Raw genomic sequence first — 27,208 nt, 5'->3', positions numbered from 1 at the left:
ATGAATGGTTGAACTCCAGAGAGCCCTCTCACGCTACCTCATTCCTGGGAGACTTCAGTTTTCCCGGTATGGAGGAATGACCCCATTTCTTTCCCAATCCTCCAAGTAGTCTCCATCTTTGTCATTTTCTCTCCGTGCATAGATGAATTTGAAAAGGGCTTCCTGCTGGTGCAAAGAGTAAGTCTGAAAAGCGTGTCCATATCTTGAGGGACATTATTGGAACATTCTGTCTAGAGCGAAGGTTGACCTTGAGCTGGGGCCTAGCAAATTTGCCCTAAGACACAGTCCTGTTCCTCACCCGCTCACTCTGCTCATGTTTTGCCCTTTTTTTCAGTGGGGGTGTGGGTCAGGGGGGAATCACAGCCTAAGCTTGAAAACTCAAACCTGAAAACACTTGCTTAGCTTTGCCAGTGGATTAAAGAAGAATCTATATTCCACCAGCAATTTTCATGAATTGTGTCCACCCTTGATTCTTGGCTTCTTCTATTTCCTACTTCCTACCCACCACCCTCCCAATATATTTCTAATTTCTAATTTCCATGGTAAGCTTTTAAAAATTTGTTCTAGTGTTGTTGTCATTTTAGAAGGTAATCCATTTCTCCAAAAACCACATAAAGTATTAAATTCCTTAGAAGAACTTGTATTAAGTATGTTTTGCTGTTCAGAACTGCCTTCTGGAATTCATGAGCATCAGTAATAATAATTACCATTCTCGTTATCATACTCTTGTGTCAGTGAGAGACATGTACTCTGAAAACAAAAAAGCAATGTTACTTGTTCCTCATTTATCATGTGCATCGCTGAATAGGTAAAGTCTATATCTGTCTCAAGACTAACCAGGTTATTCTCAAGTCTAATTGCAAAATTCACTCTTTTAGGTAGAACAGAGTCCAGGGGAAGAGCTGAAGTGCTAAGAAATACTCTAAGTATTGGGGAGAAAGAGAGAAGGAGGAAGTCTGGAAAGACATTAGAACAGGGAACATGAAAAGGGCACATTTGATGGGCAATGTGGACCAACAGTAAAATCACAAGTGACACTGGTTCAAGATGGTAATTAATGGATCAGAATGAATGTCAGAAAATAGCTCACCTGCTCTATGATTTTATAAGTGAAATAAGCCCAGTGAGGAGTGACCTGCTAATAGCAGGTTGAGCTAGTAGCAAAGCTGAGACCGGAATCCAAATATCCAACGTCCAGCCAATACCTCTTTTAGTTTATGAAACAGTCTCTCCAACTGGCTTCCCCCACGTCTGCACTAAAATGAGATAGTACTGTGTATGTCATCATAAAATGATTTGAGTTCTAAGGCAGTTAAGAGAAATTCAGTCCCTAGATTTATTACTTCCTCTATCATTTATTTTCCTGTACAAATTAATTTTAAATATTTATTCATTCATTTATTCTTCTATTGATGGTCTTTATGTACCAGATATTATTCCAGATTGAGGGAATACCACAGTTAATAAGATGGGGCCCCTGCCCCTACTGAGTTTTATCCTGGAAGGGAAAATCCAATAACAATCAAATAAAGAAACAATATGGTTTTGGATTCAGATACGTTATCAAAGAGGAAACTAACATGTTAAAGCTAGACAGAAGCTGGGTAGATGAGATTAAGGGTGTACTTTAGCAAGGATGACTGTCGAAAGTCCTTCAAAGGAGGTGACATTTGCTTTGATATGTGAAGGGTGAGAAGATATCCATCATGCAAAGACCAAAGGAAATATGTTCCAGGCAAAGGGAAAGAGTTTGATGTTTATAGAAAGAGGTCAATGTGGCTGAGAGTGATAAGCAAAAAGGAGGCATTTCAAAGCCTAGCTCAGGGAGGTAAGAAGGGGCCAGGTCATGATGGTCCTTAAAGATCATTAAGAAAAATTTGGATTTTATTCCAAAGTCCATGGAAAGTCTTTGAAAGACCTGATCTTTGTATGTCTTAAGAAGCTTACTCTCTGGGGAGAATGACTACAGACGAACAAGAGTGGAAGTAGAGGCAACTGCTGCAGTCCAAGTCAAAGACAACGGTGAGATTAACCAGGCTGGTGGCAGTGCAGGAGAGGAAAGCCCACAGGTCCACAGCCTTAAGATAAATTTTAGCAGGGGAGCCAGCAGGATCTCTTAATGGTTCCATGAGGGGAAATGAGGAAAAGGGAGAGAATCAAGAATAGATTGCTTTACTTTTGGCTTGGGCAACTAGATAAATTATGGTACCGTTTACTGGGAAGGAAAAGGTTTGAGCACCATGGTTGATGGATAGAAACGAAAAGCATCGCATATGTCATATTATGGCTTAGATGCTTACTAGACATCTAATTGGAGATGTCAGGTACGTGAGAGAAGAAGATATAAATTAGAAGCAAGGACACCAGCATAAAGGGGAGCCCTGGGCTTTCCAAAATTTATAGGTGAGGTGGAAGAGTACCATCCACAGAGACAGAAGGTGCAGGAGAGGCAAGGAGAAAACTGGGAGATGTGGTCTCAAGAAACTGAAAGAGTCATTTTTCAAGAAGGAGCAAATGATCAACCACTATATTAAGTGAAAGATAGAGTCAGATGAGAACAGAGATGAGCTCACCAGATTTGAAATGTCAGATATCATTCTTGATCTCAACAAAAGCAGTTTCAGTATAAACAGTTTTTTAAAAGTCATACAATGTGGAAAGGTAACTATTAAGAGTTATTTTTATGTGTTTGTGTTTCCTTCCAAACCTACGCTGCATATAACTACACAAAAATACACACAGGTCTTTTTGTTTGTTTGTTTTTAAATGTAAAACATAAATAGGAACACATCTTATATGTTCTTTTCATACTGCTTTTTGTTACTTTACATATTATTTTGGAGATCTTTCCTTATCAGTATGTATAGATTTATAACATCATTTTAATGGTGAACTTACTATTTTGTTATAAGAATTTAACCTATGCTTTTGATCCTTTCTTATGTACAAATCATTATACCGTATTAGACCATGTACTTCCCTGAGTATGTGCATGAACAGTGATGAGGAGAGAAATGAGGATTTTCTCTCGTCTTCAAATGAGGAGAGAAAATCGATGGACAGAGGAGTTAAGTGCTCCCCCCACAGAGATCCGAGCAGGAACAAAGACCCAAAGGTTCTTTCTGTTGTACCATATTGCCTCTTTTTATGTTGTTAGAATTGATTGACATTTGGTAGAACTGAGCACAGAAACAAAATTCACAAGCACTTTTTAACAAATCATGCCTTTTCAATGGTGATGTTTTAATTGGATCTCTTATTGACTCTTGCATTCATTAAAGTAAATACGTAAATCAGTATGATTTCTCTTCAAACAATTAAAATGGCTTTGGGTTTTGTTGTTGTTGCTGGCTTTCGTTTGTTTTTGCTGTTTTTGCTTATTCCCTAGGATTACTTACTTATTATATCCTAACTTGCCCAAGAGTTCAACAGAACCTGTGGCTCTAAAGTTCCCTTAAGACCTGTTACAGACTGAATGTTTGTGTTCCCGCAAAATTCACATGTTGAAACCTAATACTCAACGTGGTGGCATTTAGTGGTGGGGCCTTTGGGAGGTGATTAGGTCACTCACCTAAGGGTGGAGTGACCTAATGGTCACCTATAAATGGGATTAGTGCCATTATAAAAGAGACCCCAGAGAGCTCCCTTGCCTCTTCCGCCAGGTGAGATTACAGTGAGAAGACGACTGTCTATGAACCAGGAAGTGGGCTCTCACCAGACACCGAATCTGCCAGCACCTTGATCTTGGACTTCCCAGCCTCTAGGACTAGAAAAAATAAATTTGTGCTGTTTATAAGCCACCTCGTCTATGATATTCTGTCATAAGCAACCTGAACTAAGACCAGACCTAACTAGAAATTCAGAATGTTGTCATGACCCTACATTTTCTAGATGTAGCACCGGCTGCTTTAGAATCTGACACCTTAGAAATACTACATAAATTAAGAAAATAATAAAGATTTTACATTTGTACCTTTCCTTCACGTGGCTAAAGTGGCAAAATCCATAATCTACCCTTCCCCCACCCTATCTAATTCCTCTTCCTATTTTTACATGGTCATCACTTTATTTGCTTCTTTTTGTTGTTCTTTTCTTTGACTTATCCTATTTCCTCCAGGCTTCATTTCCTGTTGAGACTGTTGTCAGTGGAAAACTGGGTAAAAGCACAAGAGGAGCTAAAATGAGCTCCCCCCAACCCCCCGTCCTCACCGGCAGCAGCGTCTGCTTCAGAACATGAGTGCTCTGAGCCAATTATTTACACCTAAAAGATTTTTGCATTTCAGTTTGGAGACTAAGACACAGAGAAAAATCATACTAGAGCCACTCAGCAGAGCATGACTGACAGACTGAAACCAGTGTTCAGGTGAGGGCAAGACCGAGGCCAAGCTATGAAGGTGCTAACACCCACCTTTCACGCCTCCCCCGCTTTTTCCCGATGCAGCCCATCTCAGGGGTCACAAACTGGGATGCCCCTCGGATGCATTTTCCTTGGCCCACACGAATACGTTTAAACTTCTGAATTATTGGCCAACATTTTAAATTGGGAAACGTCCTGTAAAAGTGCAGACTTGCCGGCTCTTCTCAGCTGGCAACCACGAGCCAGCATGCAAACATGATGCCGCAGGGCTGCCGATGCTCCCTTACACACAGCAAGGGCTCTACGCTCTATCCTATGCCCAGGGATTTTCTGTCTGGCCCATCTTACTCATTCTTCTTATCTGCACTCCACTGTGGACGTGTGCGTTTATAACCTTCCAGAATGAAATGCTGCGAAGTGCTCTCTAATAAAGATTTGGCCCCTTTTCCTAAGTAGCTAAAAAAATTGGGGTTATGACCCAAACTTTCCCATCAGATAACCCAGCAGTGTACAATCCGACTCTGGTTTCTGATCATCCAGACATCTGGGAGATCTGAAAACAAGACAGAAAAGAAGGGAAGGTGGAGAACTCGGTGGCATCTGCACCCACATACTCTTTCCGTCTCTCCTACACTCCTAGCCATCCTGCCATTATACCTGTATCACAGGTTGCAAACTTATGCCTGAAATGCTTCTCCCAGGAGTCTACACGTTCTAGTGGGGTTTTCAAAGGCACAGGAATGCTATCAAAAGGCAAAGACAGGAATCTGCCATAGCGGTTGCACTTCATAACTGGTGAAAGGTAGTTAAAGAGGGTCACCCGGGGGCTTCCCTGGTGGCGCAGTGGTTGGGAGTCCGCCTGCCGATGCAGGGGACACGGGTTCGTGCCCCGGTCCGGGAGGATCCCACATGCCGCGGAGCGGCTGGGCCCGTGAGCCATGGCCGTTGAGCCTGCGCGTCCGGAGCCTGTGCTCCGCGACAGGAGAGGCCACAACAGTAAGAGGCCCGCATACCGCAAAAAAAAAAAAGAGGGTCATCCGGAACAAGACAGCCCCCCAACATGCCCCTTGACCATCGCATCCATGTTCTCTCCGCTCATCATCACACCCAAGCCCACGCTGCTTCCAGAAGAATTCAGGGCATTCTCAAGCTATATGGTAACTGCTTTCATTCAATGGTGAGATGCTGAGAAGCAAATGTGTAAGAATCACGGTTATGACACAGGCTAAGAACACACAGCCTCGGGTTCCTGCCCCAGAGAACACAGCCCCTCTCGTTCGACCTCAACACACCCAGGATCTGTGCACGTGGCTGCCGAGCACAAGCCCAGGAATGTTGTTATAAAACTGCACTTCACAGAAGAAAGTCAAACCATGAAGTTATTATCACAGTTAAAACCAAAGAGCAGAAAATTGAACTGCCAGAGAAAACAGTCCACGGGAGCACCAGCTGGAATGAGGGCAGGTGGGGTGAGAGGAAGTGGAGCAGCGGCCAGAACAGGAAGCACTTGTACTCGGGGTGGAATGAATTTTGAAGCTGCACCAGGACACCAGGAATCTTGTCAGTGAAAGGCATGGCTGTGATTCATGCATGGGAGCCAGGCAAGATGGAGCTCAGACACTCCTGAGCATCTATTTCTACCTGAATAAAGTTTCTTTACCTCCAAAGATCCCCTGGCAGATCAGGTGTATGGAAACAACTTATAAATGGTTTGTCTCAGAGTTAAAAAAAAAAAAAAAAAAAAAAGTTAACCAATGTGCTGGTTGTCTCCACAGAAAAATGACGTATCAATCCTCAGTGAAGATAAACTGATTCTGAAATTATACAGTGAACCCATGGAGAAATGAGGTTTGACTGATAGGAAGTAGATTTGTACAACTTTTCGGGAACATGACCTTTATGTACAGTGAAGTACCCCTGCACCCTTACTTTACTCCATCACATCGTCTTCACCCTTGAGGCAAAAAGAGAAACTCTAATCGCCTGAAAATCAAATTCTGGACACAATAGGTACCAGCAGGGATTAGTCAAGAACTTGAACTTCCCTTTCTTGTTTCACAGGTTTGATTCTATCTGATCTTGCTAATTACCTCCAATTACTTCATTTCCGCCTTGCTGTCCTTTTCCTACAGCCCTTTAGCTGTCACTGTACAGTGCTTGCATGCTCTGCTCTAAAATTCTCTTTAGAGGAAATGGCTTACATATAAATGTAACAAATGAGCAATCTCTCTGTGAGCTAAAGCCTTGAACTTAATTCTGGGCCACACTGACAGAGGGACAATTGCTGCTCCAGGAGATTAAGAGAGGGGCTCCAAATATTTAAAGAGCTGCTATGTCTAAGTCTGGAAGGTGGATGTAGATCCAATCAATGGATAGAAGTTACAGACAAGCAAATTTTAGCTCAACATGTGAAATCTCTTTAATTATAGAAATGTTTGCCTTGTCCAGTACTGAGCTCTCTGTCATCGGGCATGTTTAACAGATCTGAAAATAATATTTTTAGGAGTATGACAGAGGGTATGTTAGCATTGGATAGGAAGGAGAGAAGGCTCATTCTAAGGAGCCTATGATTCTGCAATGAATAATACTATATCAATAGCTTTTCCGTATTTGAGATACACAGCCATACACATCCACGCAATGAGGCGGGTTGATAAATTGAACTTCAGGAAAAAACATGGCAGGAGAGTTGCTCATCCCTGAGCCCAGAGCAGAAGGTAATTCTATCCTAGATTTAGATAAACACTGATCTTTAAATATCTTTGAAGACAGAAAAAACGACTGGAAAAGATAAGAGATTAAAAGGCCAGAATCTTCAAGATAAAACCTCACGGGCACGGGTACAAGTTGGGCCCGTATATCAAACTACACATGAACAGGACACAAGGGCTAAATGAAGGGCAGTTTATGTTCTTTATTTTTGAAAGCCTACTCTAATGGAAAATGTAGGATTCTGATTTTTCTGTTCTGGGTAAGAAGAATGAAAGAAAAGTATCTCCTCCACCCCCGCCCATGTCTGCATGGGCAGTTAAAGAGCTGTAAAGAACTTTTATTCCAAAGAGCTCCTGTAGATACCGCCCTTTTTGACCAAAATGCCACAGGGCTGGCAAAGATTTCTAAGCAGATGAATGAGAGGCTTCTGAAAATGTTAATTCAAGACTGCCGTTTCTCAAATTTAACCTAGGTCTCTTGGAGAGAAGTTGGTGAGTCAAGAACATTGTAAGACTCACCCTTCTAACTGCTGTAATATGGTACCAACACATTTTGCCAAACTGTGTTATTACTGTATAGTGATGCTATCTTAGAAGTCTGTGGATCCCTGTCATTTAAAAGCTAATCATAACATACGGTTAACATATGGGAATCCGGTTTATTCTTGTTCTCCGGGCTCATGTGCCCCAACTGACCACAGCATTTTCTTAGCACCAGGAGGGTTGTTCTTACAATGTTGCTACTTTTGCATTTCCTTCTTTAGAACCCTCTAAGTAAAAACAATAGCAGGGGGAAGAAGGAGCCATGCAATTTACTCCAGCAAGTAAAAGCCAGGATCTGTGGAGTGTGTGTATTCCCTGCAATTCACCCATGTGTGTTTTCCCTTTCTGGAGAAGATGAGGAACAAAAATAACTTCACACATCACCAATGTTTCCTACCAAGCCATTTCACATGGCCCGTCCCCCCTGATCACAAATGTGCCTCCACTCTGGCACACAAATCACCCACCACACACACACACCCAAGATTAAAGAAAAGGAGACCTGACTAAGAAAGCAAGTTGTGCGGATACTTTATACTCCCCATGAGATCTGCTGGGAGCGAAAAACAAAAAGTCAGCCTGTAGAAATTTACATAGTCTCAACATCTTTCCCCACAAAACGCTTATTGATTAGGTGGGGGAAAATCGTATTTTAAAGTAAAGAAACCTGGCAGACACCAGGTTTCATCAAGTGACCAAAGTTAAAATCATCAGCAATGAAACATGTCAACGTCATGTGCCTCCTGATCTGATACACTGGGAAGGACATGGCACTTCTCTGGTGTTCCCGCCAAACCTGCAGCTAATCATGAAGAAACAGACAAACGCAACTTGAGAGATTCTACAAAATAAGTGGCCAGTCCTCTGCAAAAAAATTCTAGATCATGAAAGAAAAGAAAAGGAAAGGGAAGGGGAAGGGGAAAGGGAAGGGGAGGGGAAGGGGAAGGGGAGGGGAGGGGGAGGGGGAAGGGAAGGGGAGGGGAAGGGGAGGGGAGGGGAGGGGAGGGGAAGGGAAAGGGGAGGGGAGGGGAGGGGAGGGGAGGGGAAGGGGAAGGGGAAGGGAGGGGAAGGGGAGGGGAGGGGAAGGGGAAGGGGAGGGGAAGGGGAAGGGAGGGGAAGGGGAGGGGAGGGGAAGGGGAGGGGAAGGGAAGGGGAGGGGAAGGGGAAGGGGAGGGGAGGGGAAGGGGAGGGGAAGGGGAAGGGGAGGGGAAGGGGAAGGGGAAGGGGAGGGGAGGGGAGGGGAGGGAAGCAAATGAAAGTATGACAGAGTATACCAAGGGGATTTGGGAAATATGACAACTGATGTGATCCTGGCCCAGAAAAGAGACAACTGGCAATATTTGAATAAAATCTGTAGATTAGATTATAATATTGAGTCAATGTTAATATCCAGATTTTACCAAAATGTTAACCATTGTACTCCCAGTTATATGACAGAACGTCCCTGGTTTTGGTAAATACACAGTGGAGTATTTAGAGTTAAAGGGGCATCATGTCTGCAATTCACACCCAAATTTTCAAGAAGAAACTTATATACATAGCTATGTGTGCATGTGCATGCATGTGTATAGAGAGAAGAGAGAGAAAATGACCAAGTAAGTTTGACGAGATGTAAAATGTAAATGTTAGGGGAATCTGGGAAGTGAATACAGGAATTCCTCATAACGTTTTTGCAGCCTCTCTGTAAATAACATTTGTTGTTGTCGTTGTTGTTTTAATTAAAAAGGAAACTTAACCTAAGTGGCGGCCTGAGCTTTTCGCGGAGGGAGCTGGAGAAGGAGGAGGAATGTAGTAGACCCCCATCTCCTTTGCTCTTCCATCCCTAACGCTGAGAAGCATTATAACGTCTTGTGTTTCCCCGAAAGCTACTGTGGGAGGCTGCAGAGAGCTCCCTGAGGGCATCACCCTATCCCCAAATCCCCAGAGCCTAACACAGGGTCTGGCATATATTAGAGGCTCAAGCAATGGCCAATGGAAGGAATGATCGGACTTTAAGAAATATCTGAAAGAAACTGCAGGCAATCCCCAATCTGCAAAGTTGGAAGAACAGTGGCCCTTCTGTATAAACAGCTGGGTGGCAATGAGGGGCAGGTGGCATCAGAATGAGGAGTGAGAAGCAAGGTACAATCCTACCCTAGGGTATTCTTTATATGGAGGAGGAAGAGGAACTGAGCAGGTACCCTGGGGCTGGCCTGAACTGGCTCTGTTCCTCTGGGCGGGGTGGGGGAGGACATACATGCCAGGCACTATGTGTCCCAGCGTCTGAGGTCTCCATTGGGTCCTGCATGAGCTATTTGATGCACTGAGATAAGAAGAATGGAAGGCCAATCTTCCCCAAAAGAACGTTAAGGCTTGAAATAGCTCTGTATTCAATTCTGTTCTTACCTCTCAAACCACTTAGTACTCGGTTTTTCAAATTCACATGGACTATGCACATGAGGTCTGAAATTAAAATCTTTTAAATTACCAAAGTTCAAGAAAGCTTGGAAAAAGTTAACAGATGAAAAACGTGACTTTGCTTCGAAAACTTCGCTAATTCAAGAACATCCTAACAGATTGCTTTTCCAGTAAAATTTAATTCTGAATAGAGATAAAGGGAAAATATATATATAATCCACAGGCTGCCAGAGTGTTAAGTATCAGGGGATGTTCCTATAATCCACAGAAAATTGGGCCCTACAACAAATGTGCTTTTTCTAACCACCAAGATACAATTTCACAATCATGAACACTGTGTGATAATATTCCAGACAAAAATTAAACAAGGAGACCTGTGGCACATATCCGAGGACAGGACTCCAAATGGTCAACCTGATTTGCATATTAATTCAAATAGGGACCTTTTTGCTTTAATAAGGAATATCATTTTCGAGGAATCTCTAGGTGAGATTGCCATGCTCACTGGTAGAGACTTGTTGACCAATTTATTTGAAAATGAGCTCATGTGATAAACCCAAACCATAATGAGGAAAAGACAACCCTTCCTGATCAGTAAATAACAAACAGTGAACCCACAGAGGAACCACGGCAGGCTGGTAGTGCTGCCCCCTCTCCCTCTTTACTCGTCACATCTGGGAGGCCAAGCAGTTCTCTGTCAGAGTCAATCCCTTCCTCCAACTTAATAAGGACAGAGGGTTATCTCATCCTCAGAGTTTTAGTTGCCAGTTATTAGCCTGTGTGTCCCTAACACCCTCCAGCTTCCTATCTCCCATTTCAAAGCTGTCCTGCCTCTCCAGAATGGATTGGGAGAATCTAGACATGACACATCTCCTGCTAGGTTCTCCTAGAAGTATGCTTTCTGTACAACCCAAAAGGATTGGGTCAAGACAATGCGTAAGAAAGATCCCTGTTGAGCTTCCAGGAGGAGCACAGCCAGCTTCTGTCCCTTCTGTGCTCAGAATCCCTCCTGTCTCAGACATGGTCTAGGCCATGGTCTAGTCCCTGGGCCACCAGTGGCATGGCTCTATTAATGCCCATTGAAACTACAAGGATTCGTGGTGACCTGAGGCCTGACCTAAGGGTTCTGGAAGAGACCCCTCTACAGAGCTCAGATAGAACCTCAGATTTGTATGCAAATAGGCAGATGGTATGGTCTTCTTAAGACTTCAATACTTCTGAATCCATCCCTATCTGTCCCCACATACACTCCTTCTCATTTCTCCACGACAACTCCTACTTCTGATACCCCTGGGCTGTTCTACAACTGGGATGATAAGGGCACTTCGATAAAAAAATCAAGCCACTGCCTATTTTTGGTCTCAAGAGGAAGCAAAGATATTGGACCAAAGGATAGTATGACAGCTCTTGAAATGTAAGCTTTCGTGCTGGTCACCAGTTCCTAGTGTGATGTTACCAATGAAAAATGCAGAAGCTCTGCCTCTTGGTCCCCACCCAACTGGTTCTTCTTACCTTTGGTTCCATTGAAATGAAACTGTGTGTTCCTCTGCTTGAGAGAACTGACCTTTTAATCGTCCTGCTGTGATAGAAGTGGTAGTAATCCTTCAGGGCCCCGATCTGCAAAGTCAGGAGGGAAAGAATATAAGAGAGTTAACGTATGAAAAGTCTTCTGTTTTCCTGGTTTTTCATTAAAATAAGAACACAAAAGCAAAAAAAAAAAAGAAAAGGTCCATAAATTATGCAGTTGCTGGCCATGCTTAAATGTTACTTGAACCTTGGTGATCACTTTTCAAAAGAAGGACATGTGATATGAAATGGAGTGTCCTTGAGGCAGTGACCGTAGAACTAAAGATTATAATGGGGCAGCTTGGGCTCTCCATATCTCCCTCTTAATGTTTAATTTATATGCAGCATTTTAAATAATTCTATATCAATCTATATCCAAATGTATGAAAGAGAAAAAAATATCAAATAGCTATCTGGTTATAAAAACACATCGCATTTTGTTTGCTCCGAGAAATGTACAATGAAAGACCTTGTTAGATTATTTATATCATTAGTTTGAAACAAGTCCTAAGCAATTGATCATTCCCAAAGAAAAGACTACTTAGTTTGTTTCCTGACTTCAGTAGACAGTATAAATACATAGCTCTTATTCATGTGTTGCAAAACTAAAAGTGGAATGAATGGCAATTTCTAAAACAAAACAAAGGTCACACGTCCTACCTATCAGCTAAGCTTCCCGTGTGACAATAGTTCAATCGACTCTATCTTAACGATTTCTTTAACAAATTAGTTTTCTCGTTTATGTACCCCTTTCTTTAGTTAAAAACAGGTCTGTTTAGGATAGCTGTAAAAATAAATCCCTGTCCATTCTAAGAAAACAAACTAACACAATTCCAAACAATCATATTCTTTCAACAGATTATAAAATGTGGATCACATAATGGAAATTAAACCATACAATGAGCTAAGGCAGGAGAGCTTGGTTCTAGTTTCGGCTGACGGTCACCAGATGTGTCTTCTTAGCTAAATCGCATATACTTACTATGTCTCAGTTTCATTATCTATAAAATTGGACTTCAAGCCAGTTCATTTCTCAGTTCACTACAGCTCTCAAATTCCATTCTTTACCACTGACACTTTACTCGCTTTGGGCAAATACAGTTAGGGCTATTGCTCCAGAACACCATTGCTCTACCCTAAAAGAATGACCACCATCAGGATGTTTTCCAATTAGGACAATTCAAAAGTTAGGCCTTCTATCAGCTCAGTGCTTTGTGACCGCCTGGAGGGGTGAGATAGGGAGGGTGGGAGGGAGGGAGACGCAAGAGGGAAGGGACGGGGGAACAGATGTATATGTATAACTGATTCACTTTGTTATAAAGCAGAAACTAATAAAAAAAATCTTTCTAAAAAAAAAAAGTTAGGCCTTCTTAATTAATAAAAAAATAAAAGCAAAAAAAGTCATTGCCCCAGCTTAACTTTTTCAGATAAAAGGTTTACTTTTTATTCCCATCTTTTCATCACATTCTCAATCATCGTCCCGCCCTTCCAATAAGGATGATCAACCAAATTTCTGTGCCATTTAAGAGTCATCTCCTCACTGGGACTTCATGCTCTAATTGATTGTTTCTTATCTTCATTAAATTTGAATGTCTGAAGTCTCCCATTTCTGATTCAAGTGGAACTGCCCAGATGTACACAGAAGAGATCCTGGACTCTGAAAACAAGTAGGAAATGAGGCAATCCTAGCTGATACCTCTAATCTCAATGATTCTGGACTCTGAAGCAGTAGAAAACAATGAGGAAGAGGGCACAGGTGCCAGTCCCAGTCTCCAAGGGTGTTTCAAGGAGGGTTTTACAGGCCAACTTTAAAATTCCAGAGGAGTAGGGGTAGAATTCAGGAGGGGCTGCATAATCCTCTATCAGAAATCTTAAAATCCCAAGAAGCTTAGAGTTTTCACCTCCTGTAGTTTCTGTCAAGAATGCTCCTTGGGGGCTTCCCTGGTGGCGCAGTGGTTGAGAGTCCGCCTGCCGATGCAGGGGATGCGCGGGCTCGTGCCCCAGTCTGGGAGGATCCCACGTGCCGCGGAGCGGCTGGGCCCGTGAGCCATGGCCACTGAGCCTGCGCGTCCGGAGCCTGTGCTCAGCAACGGGAGAGGCCACAACACTGAGAGGCCCGCGTACCACCAAAAAAAAAAAAAAAAAAGAATGCTCCTTGAGTAAATACAGTAGTTTTTTGTGGAAAGGAACAGAGAATCTCTGAGGAAGAACTTTTTATCGACGTGAAAAGTGCCAGCATGTTTAAGATCATGTCCACTCAACTATTATGGAACCTCTTCGACTATAGGAAATGACTGAATTCAACTCAACTATTAAACTCAAACTGTGGATGAAATACACCCTGAAGAAATATTCAGATCCTTTGTGGCTTCAGTGGTACACACCAAAATGCTGGCCGAATGCAGTGTACATGGAGCTGGAAAGTGGAACCCTTGTCCTGACTTAACTTGCTCTGGGATTTTGGATACATCACTTAACCTCTTTGGGCCTTGGTTTCCTCAACTGTGAAATACGGACACAGGAGGTACAGTGGACAGAGACTGGGCGTCAGAGTCTAACGGGGGATAATAATGTTTATGGGTTAGTGTGGTTATAAGGATTGAATGTAATAGCAGGTACACTGCCTAGTCAAGTCACTGTCTACCACATAGTAAGTGGCAGAAGGTTATGAGTTTCCCTTCCAAATTTATATTTAAATCCTACCTTCCCTTGCCTCCTATCCTCTAATTAATCCCTTACCTCTGTCTCTTGGCAGGATTCCTCTTAATCTGCCCTGGTATCACCTCCCTTATTTCACTTCCCTTATTTCACTGGCAAAAGTCAAAAGGGTTGATGATACACTGTTGGCAAGGATGTTGGCACAAATACAGCTCATACAGGATCAGTAAAGAGCGTACCACGGCACAAGTGTTTGCAGAGCCATTTGGCAACATCAATAAAATTATACATAGTACTTAACCTTTGACCTAGCCTTTCCACTTCTTAAACTTGATTCTACAGGTATAGTCATTTACGTAAAAGAATGGATGTTAGTTAGAGCAAATTTTGTAATAGCAAAAGAATGCAAACACCTAGCTGCCATCAATAGGTGATTGGTTCTATATGAACTGAAACGGATTGTCTCCAAGGTAGTGGATAAATAAAGAAATAAATAAATACAGGTGCAAAAGAGGCATATAATATGACCCAATTTTTGTAGGAGAAAAAAGGAAGACTCTAGATGACATGTGTGCTTATATGCACAGGATAGTTCAAGAAGGAAACTTGACAAACTGGAAAAGAGGGATTTTCTTTTCATTATTTGTGTGGCTGCATTATTTTTTTAAATTAAACTAACCAAAAATGAAAAAATAATACAAATGAACATGTGAAATAGCACACACACAAATCCCAATTACTTTTCCAGGGGCAAATATGCTCCCCCAATTCCATGGGACTGATACAAGGGCCACTTCTATTTGGGCCATTAAATCTCTTTAGCAGTACACTCTATTTAATCTCCATCTTTCAGGGATTCTGTTTCCTCTATAGGGTTATGGAATGGTGTTCACTGATTGGCTAATGCCTGCCACATCCCAAGCATCTTGCTGCTCTTCCGCATGTTAATATATTTAACTTCATCTCCCCAAGAGCTTCTGAAGACAAATATTATTACCTCCAACTTGATAAAGGAGGCTATTGAGGCTCTGGTAGTGCCCAAATGTACACAGCTGGTATTGTGAGGTGGTAAAATGTAAATCTTTGTTGAATGCCTAGCATCGGGGTGAATTTAGTTAAGTTTCATGGTGCATCCCGTCGATGGGCTCACAAGACGCATTCCGACGTCCTTCTAGTGAGCTTTCTTATACTGCAGAGCTAAATTCGATGCAGCCAGGGTTCTGAATGTGATTAAGGTTCTACCAATCAAAGGCAGACTGTGGCATCGCGAGGCATTCTTGGAGGCTTTTACGTGTTTAGTGGTGGCTGTGGCTAAAGGTCTTAGTACCTGGTTGCTAGCTTTCTGGGCATTCATTTGCACATCCTGTTTTGTCAGTCAGTTGGTAAGAGATTTTAGAAGAACTACAGGGGCATCATAGGGTAGCTTCCTCCTTCCTCAGCTTCCTCACTGAGGCAGAAGCAGCAGCTCTGGTGGAGGCCCATGCTGTGGGGTGGCTTTGGGGGCCTTTTCTGAAAACTTGGCCCTCCTGATTAATATTCCAAGCTATTTAATAGTCAATACTGAATGCCTTCCAAAGCAGACCAAGCAGTGGATTCAGTAGTTGGCTCCCCTGAATATTCCAAACTGGACAGATGAGATTTTCTGAAAAAGTAGCTTTATATATATACAACCTTGCACAACTTAGGGATCCTCAAAGGTATGTATGTACCTTTTGAGTCATGGGCTACAGGCACCACTGAGCCAGAGGCTACAGATGACCCACGGTGTCTGCTCTAACATCCTGTTAGATGACTACACTGGCTTCTTGGCTTCTCACAGCCATTCACCCCAATCTCCTCTCTCAAGTCTTTCTATACAGTAGCCAGGATAAGGTTATAAATGTACATTTGACTGTCATAGTTCATACGCCAGCTTCAAATCCTTGAGTGGCTTCCCTTTGCTGTTAAAATAAATAGTAATATTTAATATTATTTAATAATATAATTTTAAAGTTAATAATAATAATATCAACACTGATTCTGTGCCAGGAACTAGTCTACTTGCTTTATCTAACTCATTGAATAAAAGCACTGTGGCCACCTCAATGAACCTGTCAGCTCTCTCAGGCTGCTTGTTTGCCTTGTTTTCCCTCCTGCCCTGTCCAACTTACAGATTTCCCCAAATTCTGTACTCCTTTTCGGAAAGTTATTTACTATCAGCCTACAAATAAAATTTTTTTAATGGGCATAAGTTTGAACAGACATTTCACAAAAGATATACAAATGGCCAATAAGCATGTAAAAAGATGCTCAAATGCAAATTAAAATCATTATAGCACTATACACATACCAAAACGGCTAAAATTTAAAAGGTAGACAATACCCATTTTTAATGAGATTATGGAGCATCGGAACTCTCATACATTGCTAGCGGGAGTAGAAAATGGTTCAACATCTTTGGAAAATCATTTGGTAATTTCTTATGAAACATACATCCTCCTCATGACCCAGCCATTTCATTTACAGTATTTACCCAAGAGAAATGAAAACCTATTTCCAAACAAAACTCATACACAAATGCTTATAGCAGCTTTCTTAATAATAGCCCCAAACTGGAAATAATGCAAATGTCTATCAACAAGTGAATGGATAAATCAATTGTGGTATATTTATAGAATGGAATGCCCAGCAATAAAAAGGAACAAAACTCTGATGAATGCAGCTACATGGATGAAGGTCAAAACAGCATGCTGACACAAAGAGGATACACTATATGATTCCATTGGTAAGAAGTTCTAGGACAGTTACTCTATCATGACAGCAAACAGATCAGTGATAACCTTGGGGAAAGCCTGGAGAAACTTTTGAGTTTGGGAAATGTTCTATTTTTTTTATTAGTTTCTGCTTTATAACAAAGTGAATCAGTTATACATATACATCTGTTCCCATATCCCTTCCCTCTTGTGTCTCCCTCCCTCCCACCCTCCCTATCCCACCCCTCCAGGTGGTCACAAAGCACCGAGCTGATCTCCCTGTGCTATTCGGCTGCTTCCCACTGGCTATCTACCTTACGTTTGGTAGTGTATATATGTCCATGCCACTCTCTCGCTTTGTCACAACTTACCCTTCCCCCTCCCCATATCCTCAAGTCCATTCTCAAGTAGGTCTGTGTCTTTATTCCTGTCTTACCCCTAGGTTCTTCATGACATTTTTTTCCCTTAGATTCCACATATATGTGTTAGCATACAGTATTTGTCTTTCTCTTTCTGACTTACTTCACTCTGTATGACAGACTCTAGGTCTATCCACCTCATTACAAATAGCTCAATTTCGTTTCTTTTTATGGCCGAGTAATATTCCATTGTATATATGTGCCACATCTTCTTTATCCATTCATCCAATGATGGACACTTAGGTTGTTTCCATCTCCCGGCTATTGTAAATAGAGCTGCAATGAACATTTTGGTACACGTCTCTTTTTGAGTTATGGTTTTCTCAGGAAATGTTCTATATCATGACTGTGGTGGTAATTCCATCAGTGGTAAGTGATCCGGCATGTTGGAACCAGCTCATTGCAGGCTTGCCAGATCCAACTGCATCTTTTCCCAACACCCTCTGCAGGGACATCACATTGCTGACTTGACATCAACAATGATGGAAGTTTTTAACACATCAGGAAAAATTGGCAAAGGCTACAAATTAGGGCTTCTTTTTTCCCTGATCAGTCACTTGTTTAGTATTTATCAGAACAACCCCAGGTATGTACATTTGTCAATACTCATCCAATCTTACACAAAAAATTCTCTTTATTTGTCCCATTTATTGCTGGTCTTCCCCTACTAGAATGTTAGCTCCATAGGTCAGGAATTTTTGTTTTATTCACTGCTGAATTAGACTTAGCTCCTATTAACAGTGCCAGGCATACCCAATAAATGTTAGAATGAATGAATGAATGGTCCCTGAACTTCAGGAAATCAAAGCAGCAGTGAGCATGTCTCTAAACCTTAGGGAAGGCTTCTTGCAGATCTCTTTATAACCCTTTCTGTGACACAACATTAACATATAACATATACTTTATACTTAATAAATGTTGAATGAATGCATGACATTATTACATGTAAACATATCTGAAAATTAAGAATTTACTACCCACAACCACCTAATCACCAAAGTCTGCCTTTGTATTTCCCTCTCTTATTTCATCATAATCAATGACCTACTGGAATCACTGAACAAAAGGGATATTTATAACAAGGCTGTTGAATTTATTAAATATTAAATTAGAAGGCAACTAACTGCAGAAATCTGATGAATTGCTAATATTTATGAAGTACAAACTAAGTGCCCAGCATCATTGCACTGTGTCCTCACAACCATATGAAGTAGGTATCATGATTTCCGTTTTATATGCATGGAAGCAGAAGCTCACAAAGTTTAAGAACTTGCCTAGGGCCACACAGCAAAGGGCCAAGCTCAGGTTGATTCTGGGCAGCCTAACTCCAGAGCATATGTTCTCAACTACTCTAAAAGATGTTTAAAATAAAAGGGTTCTAAGCATGAATTTAAAACAATTACCCAGAAGACTGTGCTCCTAAGAGTTGTACACAGAGGGGATGTTTTCTAGAGATATTTCTATCTACTATGAGTAGATCCAAAAGAGAAAGTGTTGACAAGCATCTTTGAGAGTGAGAGAAAGCCCATTCCTGTCCTCTGTGGGGGGCAAGGAACTTGGTCTCTGTTTCCTGTTCTACCACTGACCCCAAGGAACTTACATTAGTGTCTTCTTTAGGTGAGAAATTATCTTTAAGGCACACCTTCACCTTGAAGTTCAAGGGGCATTCTAAGCTTAACAAGTACAATACCTGGCACCAAGCATCTTGGATGTTACTTCATGAAACATCACAAATGACATGAAAAATGTCTTCCTTAGACTTTAGTTTCAAGTCAATCACTCAGCTCTTCAGAGAATGACATTAGAATACATGAATTCAGAGCAAAAGAACTACAATCATTTTTTTTTCATCAGGATGCTCAAGGAAAGATGTATAATCTCTATGATTTTAGAGCAACTTTCTCAGATATGCAGGAATGTGACAGCTGAATAACGGCCCCCTAAAAATGTTCATATCCTGATCCTCGGAACATGTAATTATGTCACCCTATATGGCAAAACGGACTTTGCAGCTGTGATTAAATTCAGGGTTTTGAGATGGAGAGATTATCCTGGATCATCTGGGTGGGCCCAATGAGATCACAAGAGTCCTTATAAGAGCAAAGTCAGAGAGATGTGATGGCAGAAGCACAGAGAGAGATGGAAACAGAGATCAGAGATGGGGAGAGGGAGAGGGAGAAAGAAAAAGAAGGAAAAGAGAGGGACAGATTTGAAGATGCTATGTTGCTGGCTCTGAAGATGGAGGAAGGGGTCACAAGCCAAGGAATTCTGGTGGCTTCTAGAAGCTGGAAAAGGCAAGGAGATGAGGCTCCTCTAGGATCTCTGGAAGGAATGCAACTCTGATGACACCTTCATTTTAGGTTAGGACTTCTGGCCCCAGAACTGAAAGATAATAATTTTGTGTTGTTTTAAGCCATTAAGTTTGTGATCATTTGTTACATACGGCAGCAAGAGGAAACTAATACTAGGTAGAACTGGTATCTCAGTAGACATCCATGAGAAGCAAAGGAAACGAAACTAGACTATTTGTATTTGGAGCCTGTTTATTCTTCATAATTTTCAGGACTCTCTGGGTATTCAGTTATCAACTTCTAAGTAGCTATACCAGTATAATAATAGTGATTAGTATCAGCCCAGTACTCTGCTCAGCACTTTGTTAGCATTCTCTTGCTTAATCCTCAAAACAAACTGAAAAGCAAGATAAAGCAACTGGCCAAGCAAAAGAGAACCAGTAAGCAGCTTGTTTATTCAAAGCCAACGTATAATTAATACTACTAATAGCAACAGGTACCACTTACTGATGCTTTCCTACATTATCTCCAATCTCTCCAACAACCCTGCAAAGGAAGGAGAATTATTCTAATTTTATGGAGAAGGAAATGGTCCAAACCTGGGAGAGGCTAAGTAACATGCCCAAGTGAGGAAATGTCTGAGTCTGATTTCAAAAATCTAAGCTTTTTCTAGTCATAGCACTTTGTTTTTTATTTAAAATTTATTCAAAGGGTTTTCTATCACCACATTTAATTCAGTATGCACACTCAAATATCCCCACCCCATCCCACTCCTTTGCCCTCACCAAGCTGAGCCCTCATTATTTTATTCTAAAGCTACCTGATCAGCAGAGTATAGCAGAATCTAGGTCCCAATAGTTCATCTTAAAAGCAGGTGATTGGGCTTCCCTGGTGGCGCAGTGGTTGAGAGCCCGCCTGCCGATGCAGGGGACACGGGTTCGTGCCCCGGTCCGGGAAGATCCCACATGCCGCAGAGCAGCTGGACCCGTGAGCCATGGCCGCTGAGCCTGCGTGTCCAGAGCCTGTGCTCCGCAACGGGAGAGGCCACAACAGCGCGAGGCCCACATACCACAAAAAAAAAAAAAAGCAGGTGATTAAAAACATCCTGACTATAAATCCCAAGCAAGCAAGAAACGGATACAGCAATTTCACCAAGAAAATGTAAGACAGAAAAAAACAGAGGGAGCACCAGATTTTCCCAAGTTCAAGTGAGAAACCTACAGCCTACCCAGCTATTCACACAGGACAGGAAGTTTCCCTTGAAGCAAATCAGAGAATATCAGAGTTGGAAAAGACCTTAACAGGACTTTGATCTGCCTTTCCTCACTGAATGCAGGAATCCATTCTTCAACCTTTAAACATAGAGCACTGCATTTTCTGGGACAGTCCATCTGTTAGGAAGTTCTTCCAGATAATTAGTCTAAATCCACTCCTCATTCCTGGTTCTAGCATGTGAGGCCAACCCAAAAGGGTCATCCCTCTTCTGCATGCCAGACAGCCAACACGTCCCTACTGGGTCTTCCCTGTTCTTGGCTGAATATCTGAGTTTTTCCATTTTTTTTCTCATGTGACAAGCCTTCACAAGGTTGCTTCCCCTAGACGTGCCAGATCCATAAGGCCTTCCCAGAAAACTTGGAACCCAGAACATAACACAGCTCATCTCTAGGTATGGTGGAGCCAGGATGGAGTCATGATCCCATGACCTCCCTGGGCAATGTATTTCTATTAGAAGTAGCTTAGAATTGAAGTATTTTTAGCTGAATGAACTTGGCCAACTGAAAGATCCTCAGATGCCCTTTTTAATTTGGTTCTCCTCCAGTCTATAGTTTAATTTCTTAAATGTAAATGATAGAAATTTACATTTCTGTTGAATATTGAATGTCATTTTCTATATCCTACTCTATACATTTACAGCCTGCCAAGACATTCACTTATTTACTGAGAGCATACTCTATGTCAAGCACTGATCCAAAGACACTGGAGACAGAGTGAACAAGACACAGACCCTGCTACGACGCAGATAACATTCTGACTTGATTCTGACAACCCCACTGTGTCAACTGCAAGTTTGAAATTTACATTTTCCCTATTGAATCAGAATATTTCTCCCAAGAGAACTGAAATAATTTTTCTTATTAGTCTATTATAGATAAGGATGGGGTTTAACATTCAACGTATAACATGTTTGGAACAGTTATTTAAGAATGAACTTTAAATGGCATTTTATTTTCTTTGATCCATTTTCATCCAAAATGAATAATTATATCCTTAATGTAATATAATCCGTGTACTATATTCCTCAGATAAAAACATTTATTACTGCTATTTATAGTCAGTTATTCTTTCCAAGAGCTTTTAAAAACTCATCTGTAAGTAATTTCTGGAGAAACTACAAGAAATTATTGTTTAATATTTAAACTATTCCACCTGCTTATAAGACACACATCTCACACACACACTCACACATGAAGTAAGAGTCTAAGAAAGGCTGAGCGAGAAAGAGCACACACAGCCTATATTTAGATCTGTATTACTCTTTTCATTACTGATCACTTTTGCAACTTGAAAGCATTTCCACGTACTATATGGAAACAAACACAAAATAGTACCTATTTTGATAGGTGGCAACATTTCTACAATTACTCCAGGAACAGTAAATTTTCTCTTTAGATTCAATGATTCTCAACCCTTGCTAAACATTAGAATAATATGGAGGCTAAAAAAAATACTAAGTGTTCATTTCCCCCCATGTCCACCCCAGAGATTCTGACATAAGGATCTGAGTTAAAAGCCAGGGCATGAGTATTTTCTTTTAAAAAGCATTCTAAGTGATTGTACAGGTGAACAACCACTATTCTAATCCATCCATCTCATTCTGCAGAAACAGAACAATTTACTCTGAATTCTGCAATCTCCATTCAATTATTCCTATCTAATTAATTAAAGTACATTTAAATGAGAAAATAGCTAATTAATTTGATTTCAGCACTAATGTAACTGGTATGTGCTTTTATTCATCCCCTTAATTATTTCAAAAGCCATCTCTCCCCCAAAAAAAGTTTTTAGAAAAATATATTTAGTATAACCAGATTAGTAATTTCCAATATTTTATCATACTGGTAAACAGAGGCTAGTCTGAGCTCTACAGAATTTTAAATGACACGTTTTATTCTTAAAAAGGAAGTTTCTGAGAGTAGGAAGCTGTGAGCATTAAGAACATGTGATAGCTACCAAATGTAAAATAGATAGCTAGTGGAAGCAGCCACATAGCCCAGGGAGATCAGCTCAGTGCTTTGTGACCACCTAGAGGGGTGGGATAGGGAGGGTGGGAGGGAGACGCAAGAGGGAGGGGATATGGGGATATATGTATAGCTGATTCACTTTGTTATAAAGCAGAAACTAACACACCATTGTAAAGCAATTACACTCCAATAAGGATGTTAAAAAAAAAAAAAAAGAACATGTGATAGAAACTATGTGTGCTCAAGACAGTTGATGGCCTTGTTACCCTCAGTTAAAAACCTTATTAGATGGAGAAGCTCCGTGTCTTTTCTAATGGCTGTTCAGAGATGCCTTGTTCCTTTGTCCCTATCTTGGTCCTTCCTGGGGACTGGCAGTGTTAACACTTGCAGGGTAGTGAACTTAAAAACAGGGTCCAGAGCAGGGGATAAGCAACAGCATCTGTAGCACAATGGCAGATGACAGGTGGGTGAGGTATCCAGCCAGGTGTGAATTTCTCCATCTAGGCAGACATGAAGTTGGGTCTTACTTTTATAGCTCTTGAGGTGCTTCCACTGTAGGCAGCTATTGGTCATTTGTATTAAAGATGTCACAGACACACAACTATTAGAATAGATCAAACAAAAGAAAAAAAAAACAGCAACACCAAGTGATGGTGAGGATGTAGGTAAATCGAAGGTCATACAGTGTTGTTGGAAATACCTGGAAAACCGTTTGGCAGTTTCTTACAAAATTAAACATTCATTTACTATATGACCCAGAAATCCCACTCCTAAATATTTTCTCCAAGAAAAATAAGAACTTGTGTCCATACAAAAACTTGTACATGAATGTTTATAGTGGCTTTAGTCATAATCACCAAAAACTGGAAACAACCCAGTGGCCTATAGCTGGTGAATGAATAAACAAACCGGTGAATCCATACAATGGAATACCACTCATCAATTAAAAGAAACACATTATTGATTGATTAATTAGGGATGAATCTCAAATGCATTGTAACAAGGGAAAGAAACCAGGTTCAAAATGTTATATATAAATGCATATTCCACTAATATGACATTCTGGAAGAGGCAAGTAGACCAGAAAATACATTAGCAGTTGCCAAGAATTGGGGGTGAAGCAAGAGGCTGATTACAAAGGAGCACTAGGGAGTTTTTCTGAGGTGACAGAATTGCTCTGTATCTTTATTATGGAGGTGTTTACATGACTATATGCATTCATCAAAGCCTGTAGAAAAATACAGGGAATGTTACTGTATGCAAATGATACCTCAAATAAACCTGATCCCAAAAAATATGTCCATAGGGGAAAGCCCTGTCATCAAAGTGAGTTAGTTGGAAAGGTGATGCAAATGGAAAAGCAAAAAGTTAAAAAAGCTGTTTGGATTAACATATATTATCAAATTGGCTTTATTTGATTAAGGAGCTTCCCTAAATCCATAGCAACCACTTCAACATTTGGAATTACACAGTGCAAACAGCAACACTGAGAACCATTCACAATATGTAAAGCTTTCCTTTTATCAAAGGAATGAAGTCTTGCAACATTTTTTAGTACAGACCTGCTTTCCAGGAACGTGACCACCTTAGTCACAACAAAATATGACTGATTACGCTAAATGATGGAGTCATTTGAAGCTACTGTATTTTCTTTTTTTGCGGTACGCGGGCCTCTCACTGTTGTGGCCTCTCCCGTTGCGGAGCACAGGCTCCGGACAGGCAGGCTCAGTAGCCATGGCTCACGGGCCCCGCCGCTCCACGGCATGGGGGATTTTCCCGGACCGGGGCACGAACCCGCGTCTCCTGCATCGGCAGGCGGACTCTCACCCACTGCGCCACCAGGGAAGCCCTGAAGCTACTGTAAACTCTGAAAATATGGCTGGTAATTTTTTTTTTTTTTTTTTTTTTTTTTTTTTTTTTGCTGTACGCGGGCCTCTCACTGCTGTGGCCTCTCCCGTTGCGGAGCACAGGCTCCGGACACACAGGCTCCGCGGCCATGGCTCGCGGGCCCAGCCGCTCCGCGGCATGTGGGATCTTCCGGGATCGGGGCACGAACCCGTGTCCCCTGCATCGGCAGGCGGACTCTCAACCACTGCGCCACCAGGGAAGCCCATGGCTGGTAATTTTGAAACAAAGATGAGAAAGCATAAATGGCTCAGTCTCCTAAGTGCTGTTAACTCTACACCTAATATAACTGCCTTGAAAGTAAGTAAAACTCTATATAAATTGGTAGTTCTTGAAATGTGGCACCAGGATTAGAGGCATCAGACCAGCAGTAGTGGCATCAGGAGCAGAAATGCACATTCACGTGCTCCACCCCAACGTGAATCAGAATCCAGTCATTCCCCTGCTCAGCAAACTCTAAGTTCAAGAGATGAGGAAGTGACATCATGAATGGCTGATGAAAAAAACATCCAAAAAAGGACACAAGCACATTGCTGTCCATCTCCACCCATGCAGTCAAGATGAAGTACAAACCTACCCCGCCATACGCCCATACAATCTACATAGTAAGAAAAGGTTTTAATTACAGGCTTTACCCTTTTAAAACGCTCTGAGCCCAATCTATATTTAAAATGAAATTGGATTTCAAGTAGAATTTTATGCAAACTCAATTCTAAGAGATAATTAAATACATTTATAATGTTCACAGTACTAGGAGAGATGTCGCTATCTGTGATAGATCAGTTCATTCCATAACCAAGCGAGTAAAGTTTCAGAACTAAAATTTCACAGGTGATATACATACTAATAATTGTAACTATTAAAAATCAAAATTCATCTCCCAATAACCATTGGGTCCTGCCATATTCTACTGTATGCGGACTATATCTTCTTAGCTTTTTCTTTCCATGTAAAGGATGAATAATGATTTCTAACTTTTCAATAAATACCTCAAGCCGTAAAGATCAGAACATGTTTTTCTTCCTCTTTTCAAGTAAAATGTTTTGATATTTCAACAGATGTCTTAGTAGAAAAATGCTATTTTCATCCATCTGAATGAGAGTTCATCAAGCACAGGGAAGATGAATAAAGAATTCCCAAATATCATCATAATTGTACCAGCAGATATGCTCAATTTATAAAACAAGGCTTTATTTGCATTAAATTATCAATGTCTCCTCTTGGAGTCCTGCTTTATTGATACTATCTGTCCATGATACCCAAGGGCTATAAATTTGTAATTCTGCACAAATGGACCATCTAAACTTTCAATCATCTAGGGGCAGATATTTAATCTGATGCCAGTTCCCAGCTGACGTTCAGTTCTTCTGTGGGTGAATACTCACAGGCAACAACATCTGAACATCAGTTTAAGCAAAACACCACCAAGGTAGATCTGTTACCCCTCACCTCCATGCATACACTTGGCCCAAAACACGTGTAAAACTAATGCCAGCGTTTTGGATGGTCTGCATGTTTTAGCACCATTGCCCACTTTAAGAATTTTACAATTTCGTAAACAGGATCAATAACTCATCAGGCCACATGTTTTTGTCTTGTTTTATCCTAGGTAACAGCAATATTAATTTCCACCTTTAAAGTACTTTCCCTTACACTGTTTTTGTTTTTGTTTTGTTTTGTTTTGTTTTTTGCAGTACACGGGCCTCTCACTGCTGTGACCTCTCCCGTTGCGGAGCACAGCCTCCAGACGCGCAGGCTCAGCAGCCATGGCTCACGGGCCCAGCTGCTCCGCGGCATGTGGGATCCTCCTGGACCGGGGCACGAACCCGTGTCCCCTGCATCAGCAGGCGGACTCTCAACCACTGCGCCACCAGGGAAGCCCTCTTACACTGTTTTTTATGAGTAATTAAGATAATGTTATACCCCTTTGTAAAACTGGCCATTTACTTCCTGTTATTTTTATAATAAAATAAAATATGGTTAATTTGGCCCAAGAAGGGCTACCAGATCTGGCTCCTTTTTACCTTTCTATATTGTCATCTTCTAACACCTCTCCCCTTCACTCAATCCAACCCCATTGTCCTCCTTTCTAGCCTCAGGACCTTTTCACTTGCTGTCCCATTTGTCCTGGCATTCCTTCTTCTCCAATCTCCCATTGCCTAATTCCTTCTCCTCTTTTAGATCTTAACTCAAATATCACTTCCTCAGAAAAAATCTTCTCTGACCTTCTCTAGTTCCTCTCCAACTGATCAAGCTGTTTATTTTCTAAGTTTTAAAATATTCGTATATTGGCTGCACCCACCACAGTGCCTGGCACAGAGTGGCTACCCAATAAGCATTTATACAATGAATAAATGAATGAATGAACACTGTGAAATAAGTGAAGA

General features: G+C 41.3%; 1 protein-coding gene across 2 annotated transcripts in view; it reads right to left on the bottom strand.

The window, feature by feature from the left end:
- PCSK5 (proprotein convertase subtilisin/kexin type 5) overlaps positions 1-27,208 on the bottom strand; it is a 456,450-nt gene that overhangs the window by 407,407 nt on the left and 21,835 nt on the right. For both annotated transcript variants that reach the window (XM_082614748.1, XM_082614749.1), the window contains exon 2: positions 11,521-11,625. In XM_082614748.1, the coding sequence (XP_082470874.1) occupies positions 11,521-11,625 (105 nt within the window). The remainder of the gene's footprint in view (positions 1-11,520; positions 11,626-27,208) is intronic.

The sequence above is a fragment of the Mesoplodon mirus genome (assembly GCF_964341445.2).
Source record: "Mesoplodon mirus genome assembly, chromosome: 1".
Taxonomy (NCBI): domain Eukaryota; kingdom Metazoa; phylum Chordata; class Mammalia; order Artiodactyla; family Ziphiidae; genus Mesoplodon; species Mesoplodon mirus.
Note: the sequence above shows the minus strand (reverse complement) of the source record. Positions and strands in the feature narration are given on the sequence as shown.